This window comes from Poecilia reticulata, chromosome 21, assembly GCF_904066995.2.
Source record: "Poecilia reticulata chromosome 21, P_reticulata-male-v2, whole genome shotgun sequence".
In the NCBI taxonomy this organism is placed as follows: Eukaryota; Metazoa; Chordata; class Actinopteri; order Cyprinodontiformes; family Poeciliidae; genus Poecilia; species Poecilia reticulata.
Genome location: NC_088850.1, coordinates 12843480 through 12864889, shown reverse-complemented (window position 1 = coordinate 12864889; position 21410 = coordinate 12843480). Strand labels below are relative to the sequence as shown.

The window sequence follows — 21410 nt, the reverse complement described above, 5'->3', positions numbered from 1 at the left end:
CTTGTTTTCACCAGCAAAACCGACCAAAGGGCTAAAGCAAATATCGTTTGTTTTCCACTATAGTTAGCTTTATTTTGATATGAGCACATTCTGCTACTATAGACCAGCTGAGCAAGTCTCGAAGTGACATGCTTTCTACAGTGGCCGCCATTAAATAACCCCTATACCCCATTTAAAAATAAGTACATAAATATACTCTTAATAGTAGTAAAATCTTAAAGTCTGTTGGCAAACTTGTTTAATTTTCACAGATTTATTGGAAATTAAATGTTTAAGCTGCAAATATGAGTTCTTTTCACAGCAGGGGGCGATGTTTTGGGTACAACACCGAGTCGCCTATCAGTTTTTCTGTTGAAGTTATTAGTCGTTTTATTGGTTGAAATTTGGTTCATATATGTATTTTAACCCTAAACCACTTTCTGAAACAAAAATGTATATTTCTCCCCCTCAAAAATATAGATTAAACTACAAAATAAGTCATGTAAATCCATCCAATATTTTATTGAATAAAAGCCCAACACAAATTTACAAAATTTACCAGTCAACATAAAAATTGACTGCGCTCCATGCGCATGTTCATTGTTAAAAATGTACCAGGACAGCCTTCAACATTTCCTGTCAAAAAAAAAAAAAGAACCAAAACAAAAACATTAATATCTGAAACCACCCGTATTCACATGACCCCGGCCTCAAATGTTTGAATGAAAATAGGAACACTGGATGGATCAGCAGGTTCTGGTACTGGGAGGTGATATGCTGTAACTTGGAGTTGCCAGTTTAAAGCAAAAGGGTGCACGTTTGGATAATTGTTCAATTCTTGTCACAGTCGCCAACAACTGCATTTCAACAAGAAAGATTGCATAAATACATTGAAGAGGGGAAAGAGGAATTGCTTGAATGTAAGAATATTGGTTCCTCTATACTTTTAATGGATGTTCAAAAACAAAAGAACATCTGAACATGCAAAAATTTGCAAGAATGCAAGAATTTATAATTGAGAACATTAATCTGAAAACTCAACTCCCACCCGCCCCGCAAAAATAAAAAGAAAAAGATACCAGTAGAAGCATCTAGGTGGTAATTACAATATGAAAACAAACTAAAGACAGTTAATTTTAGCTACCGAACATATATGTAGTTTAAGTGACAACACAGAAGTTCAGTGGTTCCAATTGTCTTAAAGGAACAACACACCATGTTTCTTAAAGCCTTCACTTAATAAAAAGGTGTTTAGTTTATGTGGCCTTGTAAATAATGTGTACATTAACAGAAGGGGCAGACATTCACTTGTGGCACATCCACTCAAACCGAGCTCAGAAATAAAAACAAACCAACTTTTCAAAGGGTTGATAGAAAAAGAAAATCCATCTTATTCAGTCAGCTGTAACATTCAAAACAGTGTAGAAAGAAATTTCTCTCTCCCATGTTTGACAAGGCATTTCTCCCTACAGGGTTTTCATGTTTCCAACTACTAAACAAGCAGGTAAATCTTATTTTCCTGGAAACATGGATACTCTCAGAGCTTTGAAAACTAGATGTTGAGCTCCCTAAACCCTGCTTGTTTTGTTGAAGCTAGTCCAAGGAGAGTGGATTGCTGGGATGCGTTTGCTGACTGGGAGGCAGCGTCCCTCGAGGGAAGCAGCCGGATGAGTCGATCTACTCGATCAGCTTCTTTGCCTTGAAGAAGCGCCGCAGGTAGAAGACCTGCCACGTGGCCAGGCCGATGAGACAACACATGGAGAACACACTGAAGTACAGCACGCGGGTGTTTGTAGACTCTGTGGAGAAATTAAAAATGCTAGTATTATTGGACAGTAAGAAATTCTTGCTATCCCTGCAAGAAATTAAAAACCATCTAGTTTTCAGATTAGGCATCAGCAGCCTTTTCAGTTCAAAGAGCAATTCCTGCCCAATAAAATAACATTTTTCTAAAGACAGACACAAAATGTTCTTAAACCTTGTCGGTTTCACAAATATACACTGCATTAAAGTTAGTTTTATTGTGAAAACTGATAAATTGCATTTTTATTGTTAGATTAAAGACAAAACAAAATAAGTTTACTTTTAAGAATTCACTCCTCTCAGTCCTTTTCATATTTTTGAAAACTGTAGAAAAGCAGTCAGTCAACTTCAAAACAACTAACTCACAAACTGTAATTATGAAGTAACTGACTTAAAAGACCACTAGGCTCAATCTGCTAGAACAGATCTATGTAGAGAAGTTTAAAAACCTTCCTTTATTAGAAACAATTTGTTTTTCACATAATTATTATCCTAAGTTAGGAAGAGCCGCTTTCAGAGGCAGAAGAGCCACCAGCTAGTATGCTCATTTTACATACGTATTAGGGCTGTTGTAAACGATTATTTTAGTAATCGAGTAATCTATAGATTTTTCTTACGATTAATCGAGTAATCGGATAAAAACAATTATGAAATAAAATATTGGTAAATCTTCCATAACACCAGTGTTACTATCGGATATCAACATCAGTCTATTTTTTCCACATTTGAGCTTCCCTACCAGTTACTTTTTTGTAGACCGGGGGAGCAACACGGGATATTTACCGCTCCTCCATTCAGAAACTCATCTACCAGTCATGTTCCGCCTCCCGTTTGTTCAGACCGGGATGATATAAGTTTATTGTGCGGTTCGGTCCGTAAAGCTGCTCTTACCCTGTAAGCATCAACCCTCAGCCGCCCGCCGTGTTCAGTCTCTCCGCTCAGGCTGCCGAACTCCCGGCATCACGCCGGTCATTTTAAGGATGTTTATTGGTCCCACAAAAACGATGAAAACCCGGAATTATCACCAATCAGTAAAATCCCCGCGGGCCGAATTTGAAGATTGGACGTTATGCCGCTAACACGTAGCTTCCGTCAACAACTCAGAGGCGGAAGTCAGAGCTCCACTCAACGCAAATAATGTTCCAGCTGAAACACGGTGCGCTAAATGATAAAACATAAATTAACGAAGCTTCGAGGCAGGTCAATTTTCCTCGAGGAATTTTAATAATCGAGGTACTCGAATCACTCGAGGAATCGTTTCAGCCCCAATACGTATCACACAATTATGCAAAAGTACGAATCTGTGTAAGTACTATGTTGGCGTACCATTGGTATCCCGCATTTCCTCTTCTCTCTTCTTCATGTAAGCAAAGTCATTGACGATGGACTCAGACAGATCTTCCAGTCGCCTGAGCTCAACCTCCAGAGGCTTCAGTTTTTCCACCTTTGCGATCTGGAGGGACAGAAAAAAAAAAAAAAAAAAGGATCAACAGAAAGCTTATAAAACCTCTAAATAAAATGTTGGCATTCCAAAATAAAGCGGAACACAAAACATTTGAAATTGTTGAATGCTCAGTCCAGCAGGTGTCACTCTTGAGCTAAAATTCCCAAATAGGGCAAATATTTGCCAGGCTTTCCCTTTCACTTAGATTTGAACACCAACATTATTCAAACAGTTGTTGAAAAGGGAGATTTTGATCATGAACAAAATAACAGCAGTTCTGAAAGGTTTAGAAAATTAAAGACCAATATTCAAACTTCAAAAACATAAAACCTACATTAATTATAAAACTAACTTGAGTAAAATCCCTTAATAGATGTAAATTATATATACTTTGAACTTAATTTGATGGGGTTGTTTGCCTTTCTCTTCCTGTTGGAAACATCTAAAATAGCCACAATAAAGACACTGTAATAATTATTGCTCAAGCTCACTTGAGAATATGATAAGAACATCTCGATTCCTTGGAGGCAAGGCAATGAACTGAGGAGTGGCACAAAACTTTTATTTGTTACTATATATGGAGTTTCCTCCCCTTCCCATTCATCTGAGGGATTACTGAGCACAATTTGATAACAGATAACACTAACCCTGGATGGTTTAAAGTAAAACAAATTCAGATAACAAAACTTGAGGAATCAAAGATTCGAATCTTGGACTCCCTGCTTATACCAACTATATGCTTCACGACAGATTGCAACCTTCGTTCTGCCAGTTTCCTTCAGTAAATGATTAAGACAGCCGTTATAGCAGATTTATCAGAGCAGAGGTCAGGGGAACGCTGACCGGAAATGTTTGTGGAAAACCATACTAGTACATGCAGGTATTATCATACGTCAACAAATCTTGCAAAACATTCTAGGTATGCACCCACACTCAGTGCTGATACACACGTGGGTTATCGTGAAATATTAAATATTTGTTGCTTTGGAGAAAGGAACAGCTCATCCAGACACTGAAAAACGTTGTGTTCAAACATCAGACCGGTCCGTGCTCGGTTGAGTGATGGGCACTGAAGCTACTGTTGGGGGCAAAGTTTGAGGAAAATCTTAATAAAGTTCCCGAGTTATAAAAGGGAAAAATGGTTACGTAGCGTTTCCCCTTCCGGAAGACGTAATGCAAGTTACACGGAAAGATCAAAAGTTTATCAGATCTGGCAGGGCAAACATTTTATTCACTTGACTGAAGACACAAGATTAACCATGTCCGTTTCTAAAAGAATGAAAAATCCCCTCAGCCCCCCCTTAATGAGCTAAATTAATCAAACACAGCCTTTGAAATCAATGAAATCCTGCGCAGTCAGAAGAGTTGATAATCAGGAAGAAAAGGGAAAAAAAAAAAGTTTCACAGCACAGATTGTATCTGCCACGCAGACAGCATTGTGTAACGACATTTTTCTTCTCTTTCAAGTACACCCCCTACTGAACAGGTTGCAAATTTATTCAAGCATTATGTAAGTTAATGCATGCGTAACGCCAGCTCCGCCCTTCCTCCGACAGACAGGAATGCCCTCTTCAAGTTCAACTGTGAATATCCACCGACGCGCCATTCAGCTGAACAGTATGTAATGTTTGCTCAACATGTGTGGGCAGAGAAAGGTGATTCTGAGCTACGAGCGACGTGTTTCTTCCTTTTTGAATCCATTAAGAATCACCTGACGCAGATGGATCCCAAAACGGCAAAACAGCAGATTCCCACTTTTATATAAAGTCCGTGTTCATTATTTTTGTCACGGGACCATTTTAATTTTTAGGTTTACTTGGCATTTCTTAAAAATGTCATTTTCACAGTGTTGACAAAAGACACCCACGCTACCGTTTGTACAAAGGAAGCAAACTAACTTTTACACTCATTTCAAAACGCCTCCGTCTTTCTATTATTTTTCTAACTCAACTAACTTGATTAAATGATAGATGAACACAGCACTAAAATCTGAGTAGAAATATTCATGCTGGCATATTTCAAGCACATTTGGGAGTAAAAATCCCATCTGTAAGAGTACTGGGAGCGTACGCAAGACATTTTATCTACAATTTGGATTGCGTTTATTCGACATCAGGAAGCACAGATTTCAGTCTTCTGACACTTTACCTCTTCGTAGTTTTTGGCCTCGACACCATGCTTCATGTCCAGATTGACCAGCTGGTCAGGCACTCTTCCTGTTCCTGCGGATTTTCACAGAATTGAAATTAAACATTGTGATTGCTTATTTTGCAAAGGACAATTAACATTCTCAGTAAACTAAAAAAACTAAAAAATAAAAGTTATATTTATCAGAACTTTTGAGGATTTAAATACATCAAAAATGTCTCCAGATTATTAAGAATAATATGAGGGATTCACAATACAATCAAATATAGGACTGCATTTTGATTAGATTCCTCTGATAAGCTTTTAATTGCTTTACAATTTTGCTTACCCATGGGTGATTTGCTTTCAAAGCAAACCTCAAACATGTCGTAGTCCTCTGTGGTGAAGGCAAACTTTCCTTTTGTTGCATCTTCCTTCGAGTAAAGAGTGTGGCTGGAAGAGTCAGTGATCTACAAAGTTACAACAACAAACATTTAGACATATTCTGGGAGAACATAGCCAACATTTTTGGAGTAGTTTGAAAAATCCTTTTTAAATTAATTATTTTCAATGAAAGAAAACTAATTATGGTGGTTATCTGTGTATGTATATATACTTTTACCTGATTTAATATTGTAAATAATGGAAATGTCACCATATTTATATTGTACATATTTTCTGCATTGTTTGCACTGTTGTCGCTGACTTTAATCTCACTGCACCTGTGAACAGTGACGAACAAATTCTAAATATAATTTTTAATTTGATAAAAGATTGCAGATTAACAGAACTGTGTGGATCTTTTCGGTTGTCTAACAACGTTCAGAACGCTCAACAATTTATCATGTATTTTGCAGCCTTTTATTGTCCTTAGTATTTTTAACAGCTTCTGTTGCTGATAGGATAAGAGCAACACTTTTATCAACAGGAGGAGGTCGGAGAAGTTTATTAGCTCACTCACCACTGATAAAATCATTATTAAATCATCTGTATTGAAATACAAACTACAGGAGAACACATTCTTGTTAATAAATAATCTGAAATCCATCATATTCAGCAAATTCCGATTTTAATGAGTATTTAAGACTTTTTCAACTTTGGAAGCAACCAGCTGTTAACTTTGTTGCAGTCACATATTTGACGTGTTAGTCTGCTGCCCCTTAGACTGAATTTGAATGGGTCATACAATAATGTGACATTAAAATGGTTTGCAAACCACCATCTGGCACACTAAATGCATTACTGTGAGCACAGATTATAATACATTTAAAAAAAAAAGCATTCTGTTTAAATATGTTCATTAACATATGAAGAAACAATCAAATAAAAAATGTGCATAAAGTTGTTTAGAATCAAAACTGAAATGTTTTACTTTATCGCATTAAAGCTAATGACCCAAAAATGACCTTTAATAAATTCATAAAGAACCTCCCAGAATATCCCATTTACATTTGTGTTTCCAGACTGAAAAAACAAACACTTTTTACTTTCAGCTATGATGAAAATAGATGGGAAAATAAAACAGACTTGAGATTGTCATCCGTGATTTTTTAGTTTTACAGCATACAAATCCTAAACTTGACAGCTGTTAGCTTTTAAAATATATTTTTAGATTTAAGAAAAAATAAAAAGTATGGTTGCAGACGCCATTAATATAAATAAAAAATTCCCCAGGCCTGGTTCATGTGAATATTACACACAAACTAAATCTGACGTGTATGCGTCTGAGCAGTCTGTAAGAGTGACGTGTAACAGCTACACAGCAGAGACTATGACACCTACATAAATATTGTAAATATAACCAAATAATGCAGAGCAAACACTCACAATGGGCTTCACGGCTGGCGTCAAAGTAATCAGAGTTAATACAACAAGCAAATTATATCAAAACCAATAAGTGAGAAAACAATGAGAGCATTAGCTAGCTAGCTAGCTAGCTCACTGTAAAACCAGGAAGACGAGTTTTTCGGGCCTACCTTAGCAGCAATGCTAACAACAGTTGTCACTGACTAAAGTCCTTCAGTCCTTCAAATTAAACTTACAAGAATAAACTATCCCACTGTGTCACAGCTACTTCTCTTTGCTACTGATATATAACAATAAAAAGCCATTTTGGTTTTATTTGAACTGTTTTGGCTTCAACGGCCCCCCAGTATGTGCTCACCTTCAGGTTAGTTTTGGTGTTCGCCTGCTCGCTGATTTCATACTCCCCCGTAACCAGGACGTCTTTATGGATCTCCTCTCGTAAGCATTTTCTAGAGTTGACCGGTAAAAAGAAAGAAATTGAAACGACGGATTCAATGAGAACCGGTAACAGCAATAGCGCAGCAAATCGAGCCATGGCTACCATGAACCGACCGACCAACCAGCCCTTGCCAACCAACCAGCTTTACACCGAGCTCCGGCTCCCAAAAGCGGCCTCGCTGAGCGCAGCAGCGCCCCCGCTGACCTGGAGGGAGAACTGCTATATAATGTTTTTAGATGCAGGAGGAACAGTCTTAAGTAAGAAGGAGACTCAATCTTTATCCCAGAGATTAACATATATTGGTACTAAATGTATCTTAAAGTAAAAGTGAAAGAGCTCGTGAAGTTGGTAAGAGAGTCTCCCTCATGTCCTGCATTTGTTTAGCACTTTATTAAATCTGAGGACTCCGCGCTTTGCACTACATTCAATCATTCACCCATTCATACACAGATGGTGTTAGAAAGAGAGAGAGAGAGAGAGAGAGAGAGAAAGAGAGGGAAAGAATGTGTGTGTTACACTCACAGAGATAAGAACTTTGTACAGTACGAGCTATGAGAAGAAAAAAAAATCTTAAGCTGTGATGAAACATCTGAAGAATGATCATGGAAGATTTCCACTTCAAACAGGCTCAATTTATGTGGCAACACCCAGGTATTATTACTGCCCAACCTAGAATCAATAATTTTGTTGAATGGAACTATTCTGAAGTAGATCAAAATCTCTCGGCAATTACATGTATCAGTCTGGAAAGGGTTACATAGCCATTTGTAAGACTTTGGACCTTTGAACCCCTGTCAGAGCCATTTTCAACAATGGAACATGTTGAACAGTGGGGAACCTTCATAGGAGTTTCCAGGCTACTGAAACTACTCCAACAATGCAAAATAGTATGTCAAAGAATTGCAGACCTCAACTGGGATGAGTGTTCATGTTTCAATAGTGAGAAAGAGACTGAGCAAGAATTGCATCCACTGATGAATTCACTAACAGCCATTGTTTGCCAAAAAACAGGAGTTGAAACTTTAGCAAGTGTATATGAACCACTTGTGTTTTTCATTATCTCTGTTGTTTAACTTTTCATTGTTGTTTATCTTAGAAAATTTAACGAGCCTAATATTTAGTGTTAAATGGCTGATGCCAAAACATTTTCTTACAACTACAACAAGAAGTGTTACTCACAACACAAGTTCAGAACCATTTAAAAATCTTAGGTAAACTGGAACTGCAGGAATGACATATTCGAATTGCTTCAGTCCACATCTGTCTTCACACCTCGTGTTCTTTATTTTGCAATCAAATTCCACTTTTGCTAACTGCTAACCTGTTGCATGGGTTCCCGTCCACTTCCTGTTCCCACGGCATTCCACTTATACAAACCCATTGAAAGAATCAGAATATTACTGAAAAGCCTGTTTATTGTAGAAACTTAATCACTAAATGGAACAGATTTTATAGATTAATTACGTTCCTTTATTTTTATGATTTATCACAACTAACATCAGAATATTGCATCAAACCAATGACACACATTATCCATATATCCAGCACATTATTTCTAAAAGTAAATAAATGTTTTGTTTTTGTTTTTTTAGGAAAGATATGTTTAATAACTGATTAAAAGTTACTTTTTCAAAAGGTACTTTTAATCTGAGAATCAAGACTCATTACGGCGTATATTGCAATTTATTGACTATGACTCTACACACAGACATTGGTGCTTTGCTCTTGAAGAAAGACTGTTGCCCATGAACACACCCTGCAATGCAGCATTTCCCAACTACGGTCCTCAAGACACTCTGTCCTGTAAGTCTTACATGCCTCTATGCTTTGACACAATGCAAATTGATTGCAATCACCAAACCTCTGCAGAGCTTACACATCTGTTTGATGGATTGGAGCACTAAATCATCTGAAAACATTTATCACACATATTTATCAATTTTGTGTAAAGATGAGCAAGAATAAAAAATTTTCTTCTAAGCCTTAGCATCAGTGACTAAATAAGTATATATAAGATTAATATAAATGACTTATATTAATCTTTTTTTTTTCTTTTGTATCCAGTTTTGCTCCGTAATAACATATAAACCTGGGAGAAAATGTCCAATAACAGTATAAGGACAGCATGGTTGCTTATCATGTTTCTCTCATGATAAAACCTGTGGAAGGCAGAACCAAAGGCAACTAGCCATCCAGTTGGTGGAGTCTGAGGGACCCATGATGTTTAAAAAGACCAGTCTGACCAAAGCAGGGCACTTCCTACAGTTCTGGTGGAATATTTTTTATTCTATCATGCTAAAAATTCCCTTTAATCACAGTAGTAGTGGAATCAGTGCAGCCACTTTACTTAATCAAATAATTAGTAAGAAGATCTCAGTGCGAATAATAAAACTTGTGATTCTGGAGAACCATTATTATTAGTTATTATAGCTTTTTCTTAAAATCCTTATTTAAAATGTAAATACATTTGGTTGCTTGACTGCACCTATTCACAAAATCAAATTTAGAAAATCGTACTCTCTGTCCTTTTTCATATGACAAAGATCACCATGCATAAGACAGGACAAAGAGCTTAAATGTGTTTAGTTGTATGTAATTATATTGAGTGGTATTTTTTTTATTTTTTAAATTACAATTTCCTGGTACTACTGAATTTCATTTACAGATTACAACAAGCAAAAACTGAAAATGTAGTGGTGAAGCTGTCTGATTTGATTTTCCTCTTTATTTTATAGGATTTTTACCATTGACCTAGAGTCATAAATCACAATTAATTGTGTGAGCTGCTGACTAAATTGTACGTCAGTGATCAGACTGCATTGTCACCGCCTGCAATATGTAGCATTGTTTTGTGAGGCTGACATGCCTGAACACTCTTGAAGTGTTGCAATCCAATATCAGGTTCGAGCAGGTTACTGGAAAACTGCAGAAAATGGTGAAAACAGTTACTGAAGATCTGTGACCCATTCAATTCCTCCTGGTAAGATTTGCAGTCTTACCAGTTAAAACACAAAGCATTTCTACAGAATAATCGGTTGGCACAACATGACAACATGAACTAGAAGCTATTGTTTGAAAAATTTCTCATATGTCTGTGGGATTCCTCGGAGGAAACAATAATTTCCAGCAAAATTCTAGTGGGAGTCTTACATAAACCACAGAGCAATGCAGTCTGGGCTTCCCAGTGTGTCTGAATGGCCATTTCCTGAGACTAATATTGAGTGGCAGTGTGTGGGAAGACTTGTGCAAACACATCATTTCGAGGCAGCGAGAACCACAGTCAATCGATCAACGGCTTTGATTTATTCTGCTGAATAACAACAATGTTAAGATGATAGCTCTTACTTTCTGAGTGTCCAAAACACTCAAAATGATGTTAATGATCACACAATAGTGTCGTTGCAACATGTTTTTTTTTTTTATGATTGCATAATATGTAGTCCAGCCTGAAGAAATGGAGGCATCGTAAGCAAGCTGGGATATTTTGAAAATCCCAAAAGCCATTATTTTTCTGTCAGCAGCTCAGGGATTACACAATTGTGCACCCTATAGCTGTCCAGTTTCCAGGGAAACATCCTCGTTACTGATCCCACGAGACGCGACGAGGACATGCTGCCGAGAGGGGAGTCTGGCACTATAGGTGAACAGTAATTATTGGGTAGAGAAATCCCTCCAGTATTGCTGCTTGGTGCGTCAAATAACCTCTAAGAATAGCACACGGCACACACTCCACTGGGCTGTGGGGATTTTAGACTGGAAATACAATTCATAAAATATTTAAAATTTTGAGTGTTTGGCCGTCATCATGCTCCAAGAACAATTTCACATTTTCTCATATTACAACCTAAAGCAGTGTGCTCTGTAATGAGTCTGAGCTTGCTGTTACCAACACAAATCTGAAAAGTGTGACAGGAATTTGTAATCAACCCACACTTAGCTTTGCAGATTACAGAGTGCAGAACTACCTCTCAATTAACAGGTGTCAGTATTGTAACATGTCTCTTCCAACTTTGCACACATACAAACAACATTTTGGCCACTGATCTTTACAAAATAGCCGTAATGTGAAGCTGTCAGTGTTTGTTTGACTTGATTCCTTGCATCTTCATATTTTCAAATCATGTAATGATTTTCTAAATTCATTAGATTTATAATCTAATCAAGCTTCTCCACAATCTTTAACCTGAGCTTCTTTTTCTGCTGTCCTCTTTGTTCTTCATGCTGTCGTTTGTATACTAATGTCCTCTAACTAACCTCTTAAACCTCTACAGAACAGCTATATGTCTACTGAGATTAGATCACATAGTTTGATGAATTTGATGGGGGTGAATTAGAGCTGCACATCTACTTTGCTGATTTTCATTTGTAAAATGTTTTGGAAATCAGGTTGCACCTCCACTTGGCAGTTATGTACTACTTTTGTGTTGGTTTGCTACATAAAATTCCAATAAGTGACATAAAAGATTATGATTATAAGTTGGTGAAATGTGAAAACCCTTTTAGTTGAATTTCAAGCGAACAAAGTTTGAACATATTTATTGCGGTTTACATACGTATTTCGTTGATGCGAGACGGAACTTCTATGATTTATTCACCTTTTTATTGCCCTCTTGGCTTTGTGCCATGATTGCATGTCAGTTGGACTACTTCCTTAAAAGTGCACTCCTTCTGACGCAAGTTAGTACACACCCTTCAACCGGCTGCTGTCACACAGCGGGTTGTGCACGTTATTGCAAATGAAACGCAGATAAATGGTTTGAACTCTAGTCTAGAGCAAATCAGAAAACGAATTAGTCATACACTACCTCAGGTGACACCATGGAATATGCTGCCCTGCAAGAGCGTTCAATGAAACTCTTTCACGTTTTGTTCTAACAACAGACTTCTCTGTGCTTTATTGTGATGATTTGTGATGTGGACCAAAAAAATAAAAAAATGACAGAAGGTTTTGAGAGTGGCTACAGCACCATAATGTGGAGATTCTTTTCAGCAGGTTAGTTTTGGTGGGAAAATAGATAGAGCTAAACAAAACACACTTTTGGTAAGGGACTTTATCTCCACTGCATCAGATCAACTTGTCCTGTTAAGGAATTTCAACATGTCTCATATGAAGATTGATTAGTCTCTACAAGAGCTGACTGAAGTAAAAAAAAAAAAAAAAAAGCAGGGCTGGATAGCAATCACAAGTCTGATATATTCACTTTTTTAGACGACATTCTGGCATGTCTCTGAAAAATGAAGTTACTTGGGGGCTGATCCTTCTTAATACAAAGCCAAGCCTAAATGAGCTTTTGTCATCTTGGCACGTAGGCGAACTCAGCTGTTTCATCATCACCGCTCTCACAGAGGCAGGGATCTCTGTCTGTCTCCCTCCCTGCTATCCTCATATATACATCATTTTTCCTCCTCCAGCCTTGCCTTGGTGCGTACTGCTTTCCTCCTCTCCCTTTCTCTGTTATGCACTGCCTGGATCCTCCCCTGGGCTGAAGCACCGACGCAGGTTGGCGTCACAGTGGTCTAATTTTACTGCTGTTGATGCTGATGTTAAAAGAAGCAAAAGGCACCTGCTATTTCTGCTGCGACCCCCGTATCCCCCCGCCTGGCAGAAGGGATATTAATAGAGTTATGTGGCGCTGCATGGTCGCACATAGAGCTGAGGAAAAGGAGGTGCTGCTTCAATGTAAAAGAATACAGATTCAGCCAGAATAGGGCTGTTATGCAAGAGCACAAGGCGAGTGAAACAGGAAGTTCTGTCAAAACACAGGTTTACTAAAAGCTTTCTTAAAAGTGTTCTCCATGCATAAAGAAAAAGTTTTGCTTTGCAAATTTTAGACTCCTCCGCAAGTTATGCTAGGATCCGGCTTCAAGGTATGCACGATAAGAGAACAGCATGCTTTGTATCTTGTATTGTGTTGCATAAAAAGGGTGTGACCGCACCACAGACACGGCTCAAACGTCAGAGTTAGTTACTTATTGTGCGACAGCAGTTTTCCCTAACACACACACGAGAGCATTCACGCACTACGCATTTCCTGAGAAAGCTCCATTGGGCAATCCCTCACTGAAACATTTTGTACATGCGGATGTAAAGTTGAGAAGAGCAACGAGGTAAAATTACACATAGGGATGAGAAAGGTTGGGTGACAAACTTTTCGAGAAAAAATGTTGCACAAACCAATTATTTTTCATAACTGCAAATGAGGGAATACATGTTCAGTCTTCTGTTTCCCATCAGGAAACAGGCAGGATTAATTTGCATTTATATTTATATATTCATTGAAACACAAGTGAAATATGTGTTTCAGTGAGGCACCTTCTGTATAGCATACTTCAGCAACAAGGCAACTCGAACTGCCTGACATGATAGAAATATGTCATAAAAATAAGCAAACAAACAAAAAGGAAACATTGCATTACAGTGACAAGAAATAGAAGCAACAACAGGTTGTAATCCAGAATTAAATAGGATTAATCTATTTTCCAGTTATTATTAAGTAAAGAATGGATTTCAAGGAACTCAGAACTTAAATTAGAGGAGCAAACTAAATGCTGCTCCTCCATGTTTGGTTCTGGTTCTGGTGAGGAGGAGGGAAGTAAGACCAGTGAGTAAAGACTAACGCACGGACAGTGCGTCAGATTAAAGAACAACTAGTTCTTTAATCCTATAAATGTTCTTTGGGTAATAGAAGGCTGGCTTTGTAATTGTCTTTATGTGTCTCTGCAGGTTCAGGTCTGAGTCCATCACTACATCCCGATTTTGGGCCTGATTTAACTTTATACATATCTACTAATTCTAAGCATGTTTATATAAATAACAGTGATACCTTCAACACAGAAACCATGAAGGGCCTTCCAGAAGTATTCCTTCCTATTTAAGCGATTCACTTATTGATAAGTGAAATTCAACACACATCAGTGTGTTTTATTGGGATTTTAATGTGACAAAATCAAAGAATGACATAATTGTGAAGTGGAGGGAAAACTAAATATGCTTCTTTCGACACAAGAAGCACTGTCACAAATATGTGTTCAATTGCACTATGTGAGACAGTTTATGTCGTTGTCAAAAATAAATCAAGCAGTTGTAAAAAAAAAATAAAAAAATCTTAATATATTTTTTGCAAGGTGCTGCACTGTAACCCGCCTTGTGCATCATGTTCAAACTGGTTTGACATGTAGCCTAAATCATTTCCAAGTAAACATTTTTTTTCCTTTTATATTTTCTGCGTTCTTTGTTTTTGTTTTTGTTTTTTTTTTGGTTTTTTTTGCGCAATTGTATTTTACATTATAACACCAGCAAGTAAAACCAGCATACATTGTGGTTTGATCGTTTCTTTCAGATCCTCTTGCAATCTCTAAGCTTACTGTCTCTCAAAGAGATGTGAGAAACAACGCAGCCTCGATTGCGGAAGGAGCGCAGTAATTTTCCCCTTTACAGTGGACATGCCAATTTCACTTCAACGAGAGTACTGCGACGACGATTTTTGTCTTTTGGTGGAAAAATAAGGCGTACGAACCGAGTAAACTGTGCAGAGCGGACAGTCTCTTCTGCTGACAGACTGCAACAGCGACTCCACATTGGTCTCTATATTTGGGCTCGGAAGTAAGACGTCACCACGCAACGCTTGCAAATTAAAAAAAATGGAAAGAACGCACTGACGTCAAGTCCCTGACGTTTCGCCAGCCTTGACAACAGACGGAACAATAAATAGAGCTGGTAGAGGAGCAGGAAAAATACAGCTATTTCTAAACGAGCGCTTTTCAAACAGTTGCTATATTTTAACTGAGCCCGTTTTATAGAAATGTGAACGCCGAGAGTTCAAATTAGTCAGACAATTGAATGAATTTAAATATCTCTATTTTTTTATTCACATGTCTTACAAACAACATTCGTCAGTACGCTAAAAAAATAAAATTTAATAAATTAAAAGGACAAGTGTTTTCACAGAAAACTCCATATTATAGTTTTATAGACCACTCAGACCATGGTTCAGACAAAGCACACCAGTTGTTTTTTGTTTTGTTTTAAGTTTCACAAACAGTTCACAAATACTCTTAACTTTCAAAAAAACAAATTTGGTCAAATAATAACTATTGCTCTCAGCACATAACAATAAACTTTTTTTTAAAATCTAGCACCATGAAATCATATAAGGAACTTGTAGAACGACTAAGTGGTATTAGTTGAAACATGCTTAATAACTTGCTACATTGGTGTAATAGGCAAGTAGCTATACATAAAGGCAGATAAAATCATAAATATAATTTGCTTCCTGGTACAAGTCTGCTCCATAGCCCTGTAATCTGCACATCTGTCACATATTCAAGAAAATGTGCTTCTAGGAAGAAAGTTCATTTTTGGAAGAGTCTCTAAAGGGCCAGCAGGGTTGGTGAGCTGAGAGAGTCAGAGGACTGATCGTTGCTGTTGCTTCCTCTCCTGTGTGCGATGCCGCAGGTGGGGAAGGTCTCAGCCTCTGGGAAGGTAAAGGCGAAAGAAGACGTGTAGGTGGTGCATGCCGGGGTGCAGGTCACCACAGGCGTACACAGGGGCTCAAAGTCATTGCTGCTGGTTGAGGTGTGAAGGGGCTCCCAGTCCTGGCCTGGATAGAGGGTGCTGGACAGGTCGACCTCGGGGACCGAGCGTGCCGTCTCCATCTCCGTCTTTTCCAGAAGGTTTAGGGACTCCTCGAGAACAGAGGCCTCCAGGTCTGCCATCTTAACCGTGCTGTCTGAGACTGCGGCGGCGGAGGGCACGGAGCTGGTGCTGGAGAAGATGGAGTTGGAGGCTGAGGTGAAAGTTGGCCGGCTGGAAGTGATTGTGGAAGTGACGGCGGTGGAGAGGCAGGGCATGGGGAAGTCTGTGTCCAGTTCTGAAGGGATCTTGCAGATAGGCTGGTGGGCCGCCAGAATGAACTCGAGCCTTTCCTTCTCCTTCAGCAGGTTGGCAATGTCATTCTGCAGGGTGGACTTCTCATCCTCCAGCATATCAGTTTCCTGACAAAGGGGAAGAATAGAGGAAATGTTACTTAGATGGCTGTTTTATCGTCATTAGCTCTGGTGGTGAATAGGTTTTGATAAGTGAGAGGGAATCAGGTGGGATACTTACAGCTTGCAGGGTGTCTGTAAGCTCTCGCCTCCTGTTGCGGCATTTAGCTGCTGCCTGCTTGTTCCTCAATCTGCGAATTCTTCTCTTCTCTTCCTCCTCGGGAGAAATCTGCGCATAACAATAATAAAAACAGTCAGACTCCAACTCTTTCAACTCATTCATTGTTATGCATGACCTAAGTTATATGATTAGACCATGTAATTACCTGTTCAACTCTGCCCCTCTTGGTAGAAATGTGAGGTCTGGTTGTTGCAGACTTCATGGTTGATCTGGGGTATGCCGGGCTGGGCCTCGAGGTGTATGGGTGAGCCCTGTGAGAGGGGGCCACTGAGGAGACCAAAGGCTGGACCATCCACTGCAGATCCGGGCTTGCTGAAATAGCTGTGACGGTGGGGATGAAGGAGGCACTTGATGCTGACAGATCAGTGAATTCCTGGAAGAAATAAAGGAAAGAACATGAGGGGATTTGGTATAAGTTCAGGAGGAGAGGGGGTCGCAATGGAGGAGTTTATAAAAAGCTGGACTGTTTAAAAATATCTGTGTGATGTCAGCTATGACGTTACACACTCTCTATGGAGTTTCCAGGTGGATGAATGGAGATTGCATGGCACTATTTGCAGTGCAATCATCTTCCTATCATTCTCTAACTTTTTACCCTCAATCGAAATCAGTAAATCAGTGTGATAATCAAGCTTGGACTATAGCTCTACATAAGTTGCTGTTCGCAAGGAGAAAAGATAAATAAATAAAACATTTTTACTTGACATACCTGAGACTGGGGAGATCCCAAGCTGGAATAAGATCCTGGTGGTGACGGGTAGTATCCCAAATTGTCCCCAGACGGGGAAGCCGTGCTGCAGCGTGAGGAAGAGTCGCACTCCGTATTGAAAGCGGTGAACATCATCGTCCCGAGAGTAACAATTTATAAGAAAAAAAGAAGACGGAATATCCAAGCTAACTCTACTTCGGGGCTGTGTAAACTTGAGCTGAGGAAATCCCTTCAGTAGGTTTGTGAAAAACTCTTAAAAGTGCTGCTGTTGCTCGCTTTCCTGTAGTCCTTGCTCTGCTACTCAAAGTTTGAATGCCAACTCTGGAGTTGAGGAGCGTTTTATAGAGAATCTCAGCGTGACGTAGCAGGAGGCGGGACTCTGTCGCTTGACACCGCGGGAGAAAACCACCCAAACATTTGCATAGCAACACAGAAAACACCGAAAAACAACCACTTCGGCTTAGTCTTACTTTAAAAGAAAATAATACTAAACTCATCTTTTCATTTTCTTTCAGCTGACGAAGAAACACGGAGTGTTTTTGGTCGCTTTAAAGCTCGTCTGTAGAGAAATGGAATGTTCCAGAGCGGGATCCCCGACGCGTCATTTACCAAATATGGTGTACCATCCTGTATGAAGGCGGTGCCTGATGGGAAACACACCATCTCAAGATCGGCAGAGCTTTACATGACGTTATGTAGAACAACAAACACAGAGGCTGTTGTGAAAACCGAATAAGTAGGAGAATGGTCAGAAAATATAGCAGCCTACTTGTCAAAAATACTTCAAAACAAACAAAATTTACTGTGCTATAGCAAAATGCATAAAGATATAACTTTACTCTAACCTTACTAAGGTTCAAGAAGCTCATAGGATTTTAGAGCATACAATTATTTGTAGTTAACTTGCCAAATGTGAAATTATTAGCTGCATGTGTAACTGAATGAAAAACTGTAAAAGTAAAGTTTTGTTTTAATGTTTTATTCATGTTGAGATTAAAACATATCCTTATATTTGCCACAACACGCTATGTATTTTAATTAGCTTTGGACAGCACTGAACAGTCAAACAGGATAATACTGATCAAACACAGCATGACCAACATGGACACTCTGCTTGGTCTGTGGCTAAACAGTCCAACAAATGCAAATGTTTTATGGCACTTTTCTTACAAGAGTCAGCCTTAGAACGTTGTAATTGCTTGTCTGTTGGGTCATGTTTGATTGATACTCTCCACACCCTACAACAACTGCAGTTTCAGAAACGCTTTGACCCAGTCATCTTATGAACACAACTGGACTCTTGTCAGACTTGCTCAATTTTTTACACTTCTGCATTTTTTTCCCCCTGTTTTAGACGCACTACCTTTTAGGACAAAATGTTTGCTTCCTCCGTAGTATATCCCTTTCACAGAAAGGTACTATGAGAAAGAGATAGGATTCACTTCACCTATCACAGGTGACATTGTTAGGCCTGACAACTGTACCTTGTAAAAGCACTTTTTTGGCAACACCAAATTGTGCAGCCATTTTTGACACATCATAAATAATCCAATCAGCATATTTCACTGACGCATCCCTTAACCATACTGGTTCTGTATAAACGTACTTCTGTAGCGTCAAATGTACGTGTCAAAACAAAAGAGGCGGCACGTGTCATTGTACATCCCCAGGCAGAACTTGTTCCTTCTGCATTCTCACCAGGGGTGTGTGTAACCTTGGGGCAACCTCTGACCCTGTTTGATGCGTGTAGTTTGCCACGAAAGCAGTCTTGTTTGTTTGGGAGTGTCCTGGCTCTTACCTCCTGAAGCCAAAGTATAGGGAATTCTCGTGAAGGTTTACACAAGAAGCTGAGAGGAATGTGTGAAATGCAATAATGATGACAGCACAATGTTTAGGTTTCACTCTCCGTCCAACTTTCATGGTTTGAAGGAATTGCGTTAAAGTTCAGCAATTCAGTAATATGAATAACAGCTGATTATCAAGAATTTTTTCTCTTAGATTGGTAAAAGTGTTTTCATTAAGTTAGTCATTGTTGTATATTTTCTGACATTTGCATTGCTGTTATATTTATCATTATTCGCAGTGATTTAAATGAAGTAATTAGCAATATTATATTAAAGTACACAAAATTTTGTGTTTGTTCTATTTTCTTTTTTTTTTTACAGAAAAGAAACACATCAGGATCCCAGACTGCTACAGTATCTGTATTGTTATCAAAATAAACAACGTTCATAATTAAGAAAGTCTAAACTATTAAATGGTGGTACTGTGTCAAAGTTTATCAGTTCATGTTAACGACCTGTGTTCTGATTCCCGCGCTCGTGTTTTGTTGAACATTCCTGGTTGCCACAGCAACGCCCAACCCCTTTCGCGTCAGTGACGTACATGTTTTGCATAGCAACAAAGATCGTCAGTGTTGTCAAGGATTACCACTTGAGAAGAAAAAAAATGAGAGAAACCCGATCATCCGCCTCGGTAGTGGGGAGCTGTGCTCTCGTAAAATCGCATCAGAGTGAGACGTCTGTTAATTTTTCTGCGCTTTGGGCTGTCTCTGTATTTCACCATGGTGCCGCCGGAGCAGTGGAATGAAACAGGACACCCAACAACACTTCAGGTTTTTGTTTGACGGCTTGGCAAGAACAGAAACTTCCATGTCAGCCTGAACTGTTTGTTTTTACTTGGCTTCATTGAAGTTAAGAGATCAGACTAAAGAAAGGAAATTAAAGTCAAATAAATAATAATAATTATAAATCGTATTATTATTATTATTATTATTATTATTATTATTATTATTATTATTATTATTATTATTATTATTATTATTTCCTCGTCAATCCGTTTAGTTAAAAAAGTAGATTTTTTTTTGATTGTTGAAATATTTCGCAAAAAATCGTCATTTGCACGTTAAAAGTTAAAAAGTGAATCACAAATAGGATCACAAAATTTTAATGTATGTTTCAGACCTATTTACATAGTAAATACCACGAGGTGCACAGACACCCTAAATCGTCAGTTTGCCTCATTCGCATAAACTTTAAACTCTGTGAACATTCATGCCTTTGATTTGATTAAGCCCTTAGCTGTGCGGTGTCAGCTGCCGCTACAGCTACAGCCAATCTGAACTCTTTCGGTTTAGAATCGCTTGCAAGTGGTTGAATAGGCTCAGTGCGACCACCCAGTGTTATGCCGGTAAAAGAACCCAGAGAGGGCAGTGACTGCCAGGAAGCCTCTGGTAACGCACAGCCCCTCTGGCCAGTAACTATTCTGCAACTATTCCTCTCACACCAATGGATCTGTGAGGTCATCTGAAAATCTAAATATAGACATCCATCCAGGCTGTGACATTGTCCAGCTGGAACTGGCTTAAGATATGTGGGAAAGCACTTAAATCATTATTCACGAAAAATTAACAGATAGTGGAATTTTAAGCGTATTGTACAACTTAATGTGTCATTTCCAGACATTTTTGTGGGGGATTTAACACTTGCTCAGTGCTGTTTTAAATAGTCTCTTCAGAGCAGGTGCAGCATTCAGTGTGACGCTATTGAGTAAAATTTGTGACGGCTGTTGCAGACTCTCATGAGCTCGTTTCACTTTTATTTTGCGGTGAGTTGTGATGCGTACACACTCTCACGCGCGCCTGTCGGCACAAACGCAGTCCGTCTGCGAGCTGGTCTTCCGGAAGAACCATATATGGCTCGGCTGGTCCATTCGGCGATTGGCTGCTTTGGTCCTTGATCTGTTGCTGCATAGAGCTGTAGTCCTAAGCGGGCGAAATGCAATGTGAGGTCATAATAAACAATCTGTCAGAGAGAATGTGTTGACAATTATACAAGCATTGTTCTAATATAAGAAAAACAATATGAAGTATATAGTGGATGATAGAAGGAGCTCTTTCGGTTTATCCGGGGCGTTTCAACGCAATGTCGTGATATAT

General features: G+C 38.7%; 2 protein-coding genes across 2 annotated transcripts; both read right to left on the bottom strand.

The window, feature by feature from the left end:
- Positions 1-477: 477 nt before the first annotated feature.
- Positions 478-7764, bottom strand: tmed10 (transmembrane p24 trafficking protein 10). The gene is made up of 5 exons (XM_008397881.3): positions 7518-7764; positions 5703-5823; positions 5375-5448; positions 3109-3235; positions 478-1778 (listed from the first exon to the last, which is right to left on the bottom strand). Exons 1-5 carry the CDS (start codon positions 7701-7703, stop codon positions 1657-1659), a joined length of 630 nt encoding a protein of 209 aa, XP_008396103.1. The 5' UTR covers positions 7704-7764; the 3' UTR covers positions 478-1656.
- Positions 7765-15537: 7773 nt separating this feature from the next.
- On the bottom strand, positions 15538-17787 carry fosab (Fos proto-oncogene, AP-1 transcription factor subunit b). The gene is made up of 4 exons (XM_008397880.3): positions 17474-17787; positions 16910-17137; positions 16705-16812; positions 15538-16592 (listed from the first exon to the last, which is right to left on the bottom strand). Exons 1-4 carry the CDS (start codon positions 17606-17608, stop codon positions 15969-15971), a joined length of 1095 nt encoding a protein of 364 aa, XP_008396102.1. The 5' UTR covers positions 17609-17787; the 3' UTR covers positions 15538-15968.
- Positions 17788-21410: the final 3623 nt, after the last annotated feature.